Raw genomic sequence first — 12,550 nt, forward strand, 5'->3', positions numbered from 1 at the left:
TGTTGCAGGAGCTGGCTTCGCCACACTGAAGAGAAGTGCTTATCCTACAAATTGTATATATTCTATTAGCTTTGAGAAATTAAGGACTTCAAAACCTTTCATATCCAAGGGAATTCCTCCATTTACCTCCACCAGCACTGAAATAAAGACTTAGGGTTGCAAGCTCTCAAAACCCTCGTAGTTTTAAATATTTGCAATATCATGTCTGTAAGCTATTAGTAAAAAATCATCCATTGCTCATGGAATGTTTATCCTTATTGTAACCAGAGGACAATTCTGATTCATCAACATTGCTGACCTTGGCCATAACAGGAAAGACAGTTGCACACGTTAATTGATTCTACGTTATTTATGTCTTTAAAGATGAACAGTAAGACTCTTAATATCATTTTTTAAAGTGCTAAGCCATATCACTAACCTTTTCTGGCTCCATGCTGCTAATCTCGAATACCTCTAAAGCTCCTGAATTTTACATACTAGAATACAAATCTTCATAAACTAAGCTCTCTTCCCTATCAATAGGACATCTACATCTACATCCAGCTTTGCGAACAGGGGCTGCTAACAGGGAGTTTCGCAAGGGAGTTTAGAAGGGGAGTGGGAAGGGAGTGGGAGCCCCTCGCCAGCCCTAACCCCTTCCCCGTGGCCCCCCCCTAAAACCTGTAAACCGAACCACATTCCAAAACCACTTCCGTAAACCACCCTTTCACTAACTAGGAGACAATGCAGGCAGAAGCCCAGCAGCAGAGTGGGGGTTATCCAGTTTATTGCACTGACTGTTGCATGTATGATTACCTGCCCTGTGGGCGGGTGGCGTATGTGTGCAGTCGGTGCAAGGAGCTCCTGACCCTCAGAGACCATGTACGGACTTTGGAGGCCAGGGTGGCGGAACTGGAGGAGCTGAGAGAGGCAGAGAGGTATGTTGATGAGGCCTTCCGGGACACTGTAGAATTGTCCCACCTCCGCTTAGACAGCTCCTGTGCTGTTGAGGAGGAAGAAGGGCCCAGGGAAGTAGAGCAGTCAATGGGAGCAGAGGGAAACCTTCCCATAGTTGGGACCGTCCTTCCAGATGGTTCTGGGGTTGCCTCTCGCACTGAGGTTGCCTCTCCGGGGGAGGGAACTCCAGTTTCTAGGAAAAGGCAGGTGTTAGTAATGGGAGATTCGATTATTAGAAATGTAGATAGCTGGGTCTGTGATGACCGGGAGAACCGTATGGTGACGTGCCTGCCTGGTGCAAAGGTTGCGGATCTCTCGAGGCATCTAGATAGACTTATGTGTAGTGCCGGGGAGGAGCCGGTGGTCGTGGTACATGTAGGTACCAATGACATAGGGAAGGGTAGGAGAGATGTCCTGGAAGCCAAATTTAGGCTGCTAGGGAAGAGACTGAAATCCAGGACCTCTATGGTGGCATTTTCAGAAATGCTCCCAGTTCCACGCGCAGGGCCAGGTAGGCAGGCAGAGCTGCAGAGTCTCAATGCGTGGATGAGACGATGGTGTAGAGAGGAGGGGTTCACGTTCATTAGGAACTGGGGAAACTTCTGGGATGGGAGGAGCCTATACAGGAGAGATGGGCTCCACCTAAACCAAAGTGGAACCAGACTGCTGGCACTAAACATTAAAAAGGTTGTAGAGCAGTTTTTAAACTAGGAGATGGGGGAAAGCCGACTGCTGCAGAGGAGCGTGTGGATCGGACACAGACTTCTCTTAGGGGAGAGTCTGATGATAGAGAATCTCCAGGTTATAGTCAGGAGCAGAGGAATGAGAAGTATAATGTAAGGGCGGATCAGATGATAAACAATCACATAAAAAAGAATCTGGCACATCAGAAAAAGGCAGGCTAATAAACAGGGACAAGTTTTTAAAGTGCTTGTACACAAATGCCAGAAGTCTAAATAATAAGATGGGTGAACTAGAGTGCCTTGTGATAAAGGAAGATATAGATATAATAGGCATCACAGAAACCTGGTGGACTGAGACCAATCAATGGGACACAATCATTCCGGGTACAAAATATATCAGAAGGACAGAACAGGCCGTGCAGGGGGAGGAGTGGCACTATATGTTAAAGAAAGTGTAGATTCAAATGAAGTAAAAATCTTAGGCGAATCCACAGGTTCCATAGAGTCTCTATGGATAGAAATTTCATGCTCTAGTAAAAATATAACAGTAGGGATCTATTATCGACCACCTGACCAGGACAGTAATAGTGATGATGAAATGCTAAGGGAAATTAGAGAGGCTATCAAAATTAAGAATCCAATAATAGTGGGGGATTTCAATTATCCCCATATTGACTGGGAACATTTCACTTCAGGGCGAAATGCAGAGATAAAATTTCTCGATACTTTAAATGACTGCTTCATGGAGCAGCTGGTACGGGAACCCACAAGGGGAGAGGCGACTCTAGATTTAATCCTGAGTGGAGCGCAGGAGCTGGTCCAAGAGGTAACTGTAGCAGGACCGCTTGGAAATAGTGACCATAATACAATAGCATTCAACATCCCTGTGGTGGGAAGAACATCTCAACTGCCCAACACTGTGGCCTTTAATTTCAAAAGGGGGAACTATACAAAAATGAGGGGGTTAGTTAGACAAAAGTTAAAAGGTACATTGACTAAAGTGAAATCCCTGCAAGTTGCGTGGGCCCTTTTTAAAGACACCATAATAGAGGCCCAACTTCAATGTATACCCCAAATTAAGAAAAACAGTAAAAGAACTAAAAAGAGCCACCGTGGCTTAACAACCATGTAAAAGAAGCAGTGAGAGATAAAAAGACTTCCTTTAAAAAGTGGAAATCAAATCCCAGTGAGGCAAATAGAAAGGAGCACAAACACTGCCAACTTAAGTGCAAGAGTGTAATAAGAAAAGCCAAAGAGGAGTTTGAAGAATGGCTAGCCAAAAACTCCAAAGGTAATAACAAAATGTTTTTTAAGTACATCAGAAGCAGGAAGCCTGCTAAACAACCAGTGGGGCCCCTTGATGATGAAAATACAAAAGGAGCGCTTAAAGATGATAAAGTCATTGCGGAGAAACTAAATGGATTCTTTGCTTCAGTCTTCACGGCTGAGGATGTTAGGGAGATTCCCAAACCTGAGCTGGCTTTTGTAGGTGACAAATCTGAGGAACTGTCACAGATTGAAGTGTCACTAGAGGAGGTTTTGGAATTAATTGATAAACTCAACATTAACAAGTCACCAGGACCAGATGGCATTCACCCAAGAGTTCTGAAAGAACTCAAATGTGAAGTTATGGAACTATTAACCAAGGTTTGTAACCTGTCCTTTAAATCGGCTTCGTACCCAATGACTGGAAGTTAGCTAATGTAACGCCAATATTTAAAAAGGGCTCTAGGGGTGATCCTGGCAATTACAGACCGGTAAGTCTAACGTCGGTACCGGGCAAATTAGTTGAAACAATAGTAAAGAATAAAATTGTCAGACACATAGAAAAACAAACTCTTGAGCAATAGTCAACATGGTTTCTGTAAAGGGAAATCGTGTCTTACTAATCTATTAGAGTTCTTTGAAGAGGTCAACAAACATGTGGACAAGGGGGATCCGGTAGACATAGTGTACTTAGATTTCCAGAAAGCCTTTGACAAGGTCCTCACCAAAGGCTCTTACGTAAATTAAGCTGTCATGGGATAAAAGGAAGGTCCTTTCATGGATTGAGAACTGGTTAAAGGACAGGGAACAAAGGGTAGGAATTAATGGTAAATTCTCAGAATGGAGAGGGGTAACTAGTGGTGTTCCCCAAGGGTCAGTCCTAGGACCAATCCTATTCAATTTATTCATAAATGATCTGGAGAAAGGTGTAATCAGTGAGGTGGCAAAGTTTGCAGATGACACTAAACTACTCAAGATAGTTAAGACCAAAGCAGATTGTGAAGAACTTCAAAAGATCTCACAAAACTAAGTGATTGGGCAACAAAATGGCAAATGAAATTTAATGTGGATAAATATAAAGTAATGCACATTGGAAAAAATAACCCCAACTATACATACAACATGATGGGGGCTAATTTAGCTACAACGAGTCAGGAAAAAGATCTTGGAGTTATCGTGGATAGTTCTCTGAAGATGTCCACGCAGTGTGCAGAGGCGGTCAAAAAAGCAAACAGGATGTTAGGAATAATTAAAAAGGGGATAGAGAATAAGACTGAGAATATATTATTGCCCTTATATAAATCCATGGTACGCCCACATCTCGAATACTGTGTACAGATGTGGTCTCCTCACCTCAAAAAAGATATTCTAGCACTAGAAAAGGTTCAGAAAAGAGCAACTAAAATGATTAGGGGTTTAGAGAGGGTCCCATATGAGGAAAGATTAAAGAGGCTAGGACTCTTCAGTTTGGAAAAGAGAAGACTAAGGGGGGACATGATAGAGGTATATAAAATCATGAGTGATGTTGAGAAAGTGGATAAGGAAAAGTTATTTACTTATTCCCATAATACAAGAACTAGGGGTCACCAAATGAAATTAATAGGCAGCAGGTTTAAAACAAATAAAAGGAAGTTCTTCTTCACGCAGCGCACAGTCAACTTGTGGAACTCCTTACCTGAGGAGGTTGTGAAGGCTAGGACTATAACAATGTTTAAAAGGGGACTGGATAAATTCATGGTGGCTAAGTCCATAAATGGCTATTAACCAGGATGGGTAAGAATGGTGTCCCTAGCCTCTGTTCGTCAGAGGATGGAGATGGATGGCAGGAGAGAGATCACTTGATCATTGCCTGTTAGGTTCACTCCCTCAGGGGCACCTGGCATTGGCCACTGTCGGTAGACAGATACTGGGCTAGATGGACCTTTGGTCTGACCCGGTACGGCCTTTCTTATGTTCTTATGTTATGTTCTTATCTAGCCTTCCCCATACCCAAGATATATACTATGAAGATTCAAGATGGTCCCCACTCTCACAATGATGCTAACAATGGTCACAAGCACAGGATATGGCATTGGCTATGGAAGAGAGGACAAGACCGATCACACTGGAATAGTTAAGTGAGGAAACCAAGTCTTCCCAGAGCTTTAGTACTTCTGAAGAAACTTGATATAGTCAGAAAATAAATTCTTTTCCCACTTCTCCAATGATAAAAACAACTGGTAAAGAAAACCAAACAGCTCTTTTCTTGAAATACAAAGGAAAGAGTCCCATTGGTATCAGGTGGCTTGGGATCAGGCCGTTGTTGGATAAACACAGCTTCTCACCGAATTAAGTAGAAGATGGAGATCTTAAATTCACTGCATTTTCAGCTCATCGTAAGTGAAATCATGCAAAATGTAACTATAATGATACAATGGGACTAGTATCCAATTGTAGACCTGCTAATTAAAACAGACTGCAATCTATATGGAAATCCAGCTCTGCACTAACAAACACTTCTTGCATTTTGCTATCTCATTAGAATACATTCTGAGTAGGCAATGTTATTTATCTTTGGGTGTGAAGCCAGGTGAGCACATTTTACAGACCAAAATGACAAGTTTTGTTACTTACCTTTGACGGTTCCCAAGCTGAGACACATAAATAAAATTACAGTGCCACAGGTCAAACGTAATGGCTGTAATAGCTTTCGACAACTCACATTGCTTTCAGCTCCCCTACCAATGCTGCGTTGCTCAATATCAGCCACAGTACTTATTCAGGAGCAATTAGCAAAAGGCATAACTGTAAATGAATACTTAGTTTTGCATTCCTCTGAGCAATCCAATAAATGAGCCAGATTCTCCTCTCCAATTCATCACTCCAGGCCCATTGACTTTAGCATGAATGTGGCTGCAACCAGTGTAACAGAGGAGAATTTGGCCTATGGAGAATAAGAATTTGAATGGGCAGGAGTCAACTGGGGATGGCTTTAGCTACCTAAAATAGATTAGCAGCAAAGAATCCTGTGGCACCTTATAGACTAACAGACGTTTTGTAGCATGAGCTTTCGTGGGTGAATACCCACTTCTTCGGATGCAAGAAGACGACTTCTTTGCATCCGAAGAAGTGGGTATTCACCCACGAAAGCTCATGCTACAAAACATCTGTTAGTCTATAAGGTGCCACAGGATTCTTTGCTGCTTTTACAGAACCAGACTAACATGGCTACCCCTCTGATAAAATAGATTAATTTTCTCTCTGAAATTGACCTATACCCTGCCTTTGGATTTTTTAATGCAGAATGCTCATGGATTTTAACAGACCTCCATGCCCGGAATGATGCAAGATCTGAAGCCAATTAGGAGGGGAAGTTTTATACCCCACATGCAGGTCCAAATTTTAAAAGATGATCAGGGATTTGGGGTGCCTAACTCTTTGAGGGCTGAGCATCCCTCCCTGGAAGTTAGGCCTCTTTAAGAGGTCTCAAACTGAGCATCCAAAATATTGAGGCACCTGAAGTCATTGGTCACCTTTGATGTTTTAGGCCACACTGTGTAAGGGTCAGTTCCCGCCTCTTTACCCTGGTGCTCTGGCTTTTGGTTTTGTTGTAGAAGCAGCCCAGTGACGTGAATGAAACTTTCCAGAGTTTGTGGGACTAATTTTCATCTCCTATTGGTGTATGTTAACATGAATGAAGATTCAGGGCCTGGGTCTTCAGTAACTCTTGACAATAAAGCAGAAGCAATCGGACTAGTGGTTAGGGCAGAAGCCTAGGACCTGTGAGCCGGGGGTTCAGGTCTCTGCTCTGGTATAGACACTGTGTGACTTTGGGTAAGTCAATTACTTTCATTTCCCCACCTGCAAAATGAAGATAATAGCACTTCCCTACCTCACCACGGTGTTGTAAGGGGCTCTCATACGATGGTAAAGGGGGCCGTACAAGATACAATGTCATGAGTGTGCTTGGTCCTTTCAATGGTTTATTAAAATATGGGGCTGCAAAATTATGCCTTGTCTACACTTGTGGCGGCATGTAGCATACATGCTGCAGTGAAAGGCTCTGGCAGGGATGAGGGAAGGCTTTGGAAGCTCCAGGAGCTTTTCACTACCGCTGAGAAAGGCTCCCTGAAATGGAACATTGCACTTCTTGGGCACGGAGAGAACCATGTAGGGTACATACCCTAAGGTTCTGACCTATCTTGATCCAGCTTGCCTGAGCAGTACTATCTACACTGCAATTTATACCTGTGCTAGGGTGGGGTGCAGTGTTTGACTACACGCTGCCATGAGTGTAGACAGCTTAAGATGGTCACTGATCCACTCCAGAACTGCTGATCAGAGGTGTGGTCCCTGGAAAATACTGTACTTCCAAGGATACCCACTGCAGCACAGCCAAAACGGTGGGCTAGAGGGATAATCTGAACTGCCTGCTCTGGTTTATGCATGTCTCTTGAAAGATATCCTAGCCCGTGGATTGAATCATCAGTTATAACTGAAGCTTTGATTCCCTACAATCTACCTATGGACCAGACATTGCTACAAAAATCTGCAATTGAAATTACAGGTTGTCCACAATGAGCCTCCCAACTGCTTGTAAAGCAGATATTGCAGAGGACAAACAGAATGGCATACGCAGATGTCAGCTCTCTCCCATTAAGTAGTAACGAGGGTGAAAGAATACAGAAAACAGCTGCAGTTTACACCACCCACCCACAACCTCCGTTTTGAACTACAGCTACAAGAGAGTCTCAAACAGCAGGGAACATGTTATTCTCACCATCAATGAAGCATTGCACATGTATAATAGGTTATTCAAGCAGATCAAGAAAGTAATGTTTTGCAATAAAAGATTTTTTTTCTTAAATTGAGTCTTCTTGAACTTTGTCTTGGCTCATGGGCCTGGCTGGTCCTGAAGACACGACACGTAGCAACTGTTCACGAGGGCCATGTTTTGACTGTGTCAAAGAAGATGGATACTACACTTGATTTTAGTCACAAGGCACAGCAGTTTAATATCCGATGCTGTACATCCTCCATTGGGGGGCCTCTACCTTGTCCTTGGCAAGGAATGAATGTGGTGATCTACCAGGTCTTTATCATCTTTACTGTGAGATTTCTATGCTCTATTAACCCGCACAGAAGTCCCATCGACTTTAATGGCTGTGGCAATGTGCATAACCTAGAGCACAATTTGATCCTACGATCCTTGGTTTTGTTAGGCCGAGAGGAACTTTATGGGCCAGGTCTCCAGTTGGTGTAAATCAACAAGTGATATCAATGGAGCTACGCTGATATACACCAGCTGAGCAACTAACCTCTATGGTTATCATCTAAAAATGCTCTAGCTATATCTGTATCCAGCTTTTTGGACTTGATCTAAATGGGGCCCATTCATGCTTTTTGGTATTACGTTGGTCATTTCATTGTTCAACAGCAGCAAGGAGAATTGTGTTAAGGATTCAAAAGGACTGGGTTTGCCCCTCTTAGCAAATTGCAGCTTCGAGATGCAGATGCTGGCTGGCTGTTTCATACTCTAGCACAGAACTAGTTACAGTCTAATAATCTTTGCAAAAATATAAACTTTAAATTTCACCATGCCGTATGTGAAGCTCTGCTAAAGATAGCAACTTTTGAGTGACCATTTCAGCTCAGGATAGCTCGCTCTGATCCGTTTTGGTTTATTGGCATGCCAGTAAGGGTGCTATACTGTTCATTATTCAGTTTCCTGTAACAACGTTTTGCCAATTTTGTTCACATAGTAACACTGATAACTGAGTCTGCCTTCCTATTACAGAACTCTGCCTATGTCATTAAGCTTTTTCTTTTCGGAGGTGGGGAATGAAATCATTTTATTAAGTGAAATTTTGTTTTAGAAAATGAGAGACTAGCTCTCACTCTTCTGTGTTTCTGTACATTTCCTTACATGGGGAGCACTTTTGTGGTTCCACAAAATTGTGTCTAACATTTAGATTTGTAGTGATTTTACTGGTCCTCCTTGAAGCCACAGGAACTCAGGAATTGAGAGACTCTAGTTCACATAGGGTCCAAGATATGAATGTTTCACATCAATAGGCCTTGAACACAAGTCCTTATTTTACAAAGGTGCTTATTGCTTCCAACTCCCATTAACTTCAGTCCTTTATTTTTCCCACCTGCATCTTTTACTTATTTCTTCAAATTTTTGAACACAACTGTATGTGCCCAGACCGTATATTAGAAGTCACAGCAGGAACAAAGAACTGCCCAGGAATATATCCACTTCCGGCCATGCCTCTCCAACAGCTGAGGGTACTCAACACATCTCAAAGAATCATCAGCACCTTGCAAGCTGAGTCCAGAGACTAAGTGGGTGTCTGTCTATACTCCTTCCCTACGTTTCTGAGCTGTTCCACATACTGTTTTCCAGTGCTTAAAAGGGGCTGGTGACACTAGAGACCACAGACCTGGTCCAGACGACTAGAGAGCTCTGAGGAAGGTCGACAAGACAGTAGGGGAGGAGGGGTGGAGCCTCAAATTGATTCATTCAAACAAGCAAGCAAAAGCCTAATTTTGCTATGAACTGCTGAAAACATTTTACTGGTCAGCAACAGATCTGGCACTTGTTTGAGAACACTTTAAGAGTTGCCTGTTTTTCAATGTTCCAGTCTGTGTTGCTGTCACCTCCACTAGAATTCAAATATTTCAGTCCTATCATAAAAATCAGTCCTCCCAGGGGCTGCTCTAGCCATTTCGCTGCCCCAAGCAGGGCGGCACGCCGCGGAGGGCGTTCTGCCGGTCGCTGGTCCCGCGGCTCCTGTGGACCTCCCGCAGACGTGCCTGCGGAGGGTCCGCTGGTCCCGCGGCTCCGGTGGACCTCCCGCAGACGTGCCTGCAGAAGCTCCACTGAAGCCGCGGGACCAGCAGACCCTCCACAGGGACGCCTGCAGGATGTCCACTGGAGCCGCTTGCCACCCTCCCGGCAACCGGCAGAGCACCCCCCACGGCATGCCGCCCCAAGCACGCGCTTGGCGTGCTGGGGCCTGGAGCCACCCCCGAGTCCTCCTAAATCTCACTGTTGCATCAGGTCTCGCAATATCTAGGAAAGGACCCACCTGAGGCCAGTTGAGTAGCATGGACCTTACTGATAGAATTTTCCTTGGCCGGAATAGGTTGTCATCACAGTGGACAACGTAGGCTGTCTCATGCTCTATGGAAACCAATTGTAGGTGAATCCATAACTTGCTGACAAGTGCAGGGTGAATATAAACTTACCATCCCAGTCACTGCTGTTTCAGGGCTTTCACATGAGCACGATCCTCTTCCATCCTTAGGCAACACAGCCATTCCCTTCACTCCTGCGAACAAAGTCAGGGAGAGTATTCTTATTGAAACATGTAGAATCATAGAATCATAGAATTCAAGATCAGAAGGGACCATTATGATCATCTAGTCTGACCTCCTGCTAGATGCAGGCCACATAAGCCGATCCACCCACTCCTTTAGCAAGCGACCCCTGCCCCATGCTTCGGAGGAAGGCGAAAAACCTCCAGGGCCACTGCCAATCTTCCCTGGAGGAAAATTCCTTCCCGACCCCAAATATGGCGGTCAGCTGAACCCCGAGCATGCGGGCAAGACTCTCCAGCCATACCCTCTGGAAAAAGGTTATATCATATCATTGACCCATTGTACTATTTACCAGTGTGGCACTTAATTGACCTATTGACTAAGCCCGTTATCCTATCATACCATCTCCTCCATAAACTTATCTAGCTTAATCTTAAAGTCGTGGAGGTCCTTCGCCCCCACTATTTCCCTCGGTAGGCTGTTCCAGTATTGCACTCCCCTGATGGTTAGAAACCTTCGTCTAATTTCAAGCCTGAATTTCCTGACTGACAATTTATATCCGTTTGTCCTCGTGTCCACATTAGCACTGAGCTGAAATAATTCCTCTCCTTCCCTGGTATTTATCCCTCTGATATATTTAAAGAGTGCAATCATATCTCCTCTTATCCTTCTTTTGGTTAAGGAAAACAAACCGAGCTCCTCAAGTCTCCTTTCATACGACAGGCCTTCCATTCCTCGGATCATTCTAGTGGCCCTTCTTTGTACCCGTTCCAGTTTGAATTCATCCTTCTTAAACATGGGAGACCAAAACTGCACACAATACTCCAAATGAGGTCTCACCAACGCCTTATATAACGGGACTAGCACCTCCTTATCCCTACTAGAAATACCTCGCCTAATGCATCCCAAGACCGCATTAGCTTTTTTAACAGCCACATCACATTGCCTACTCATAGTCATCCTACGATCAACCAGGACTCCTAGGTCCTTCTCCTCCGTTACTTCCAACTGGTGCGTCCCCAGCTTATAACTAAAATTCTTGTTAGTCATCCCTAAATGCATAACCTTACACTTCTCACTATTGAATTTCATCCTGTTACTAATACTCCAGTTTACAAGGTCATCCAAATCTCCCTGGAGGATATCCCGATCCTTTTCCGAATTGGCAATACCTCCCAACTTGGTGTCATCCGCAAACTTTATCAGCCCACTCCTACTCTTGGTTCCCAGGTCAGCAATAAATAGATTAAATAAAATCGGACCCAAAACCGAACCTTGAGGAACTCCACTGGTAACCCCCCTCCAACCTGACAGTTCCCCCTTCAATACTACCCTCTGAAGTCTCCCCTTTAACCAGCTCCTTATCCACCTCTGGATTTTCATTTCGATCCCCATCTTTTCCAATTTAACCAGTAATTCTTCATGCGGTACCGTATCAAACGCCTTACTGAAATCCAGATATATTAGATCCACCGCATTTCCCTTGTCTAAAAAATCTGTTACTTTCTCAAAGAAGGAGATCAGGTTGGTTTGGCATGATCTACCTTTCGTAAATCCATGCTGTAATCTATCCCAGTTGCCATTGGCCTCATGCTCCGGAACCACTCTCTCTTAAGATTTTTTCCATGACTTTGCATACTACAGATGTTAAACTAACAGGCCTGTAGTTACCCGGGTCACTTTTTTTCCCCTTCTTGAATATAGGAACTACATTAGCTAATCTCCAGTCAAACGGTACAACCCCCGAATTTAGAGACTTATTAAAAATTATCGCTAACGGGCTAGCAATATCACTCGCCAATTCCCTTAATATTCTAGGATGAAGATTATCCGGGCCCCCCGATTTACTTCCGTTAAGTTGTTCAAGTTTGGCTTCTACCTCAGATACCGTAATGTCTACCCCTATACCCTATGTGTCTTGTTTGGCTGCAGTACTTGCTTTGTTTCAGTGACTGGTTACAGTTGGCTCAATGTTTTGTTAGTTTTATTGAGAATATTTGTAAAGGACAAGTAAAGATATTCTCAATAAAACTATAATATTATTAGGGCTTCTGGTTTTAAGTTCTAACTGCTGAATACCAACAAAACCATCCCTAATACAAAAACATGAAATCAGCGTTTATCCAAAACACATAGGAAAGATACCAGAAATAAGGGTCTACACAACAGAAAACAAACAAACAGGGGCATGTTTTATAAAGTGCACTAAGGTGTTGCACATTAATTGATCTGTGAAGAGCCTGCTGATGAGCACTAAAGGGTCTCTAGTGTGCTTTAACATGGTGCTGTTTGAAACAGTACTATGTTACTACACACTGGGAAATATTACAAAGATTACTTATTATCGTATATACACAAAA

General features: G+C 43.6%; 1 protein-coding gene across 3 annotated transcripts in view; it reads right to left on the reverse strand.

The window, feature by feature from the left end:
• The window catches only part of PALM2AKAP2 (PALM2 and AKAP2 fusion), a 771,069-nt gene that overhangs the window by 165,009 nt on the left and 593,510 nt on the right, over positions 1–12,550 (reverse strand). For all 3 annotated transcript variants that reach the window (XM_039543348.1, XM_039543349.1, XM_039543350.1), the window contains one exon: positions 10,119–10,201. In XM_039543348.1, the coding sequence (XP_039399282.1) occupies positions 10,119–10,201 (83 nt within the window). The remainder of the gene's footprint in view (positions 1–10,118; positions 10,202–12,550) is intronic.

Source organism: Mauremys reevesii, linkage group 6 (assembly GCF_016161935.1).
Source record: "Mauremys reevesii isolate NIE-2019 linkage group 6, ASM1616193v1, whole genome shotgun sequence".
In the NCBI taxonomy this organism is placed as follows: Eukaryota; Metazoa; Chordata; order Testudines; family Geoemydidae; genus Mauremys; species Mauremys reevesii.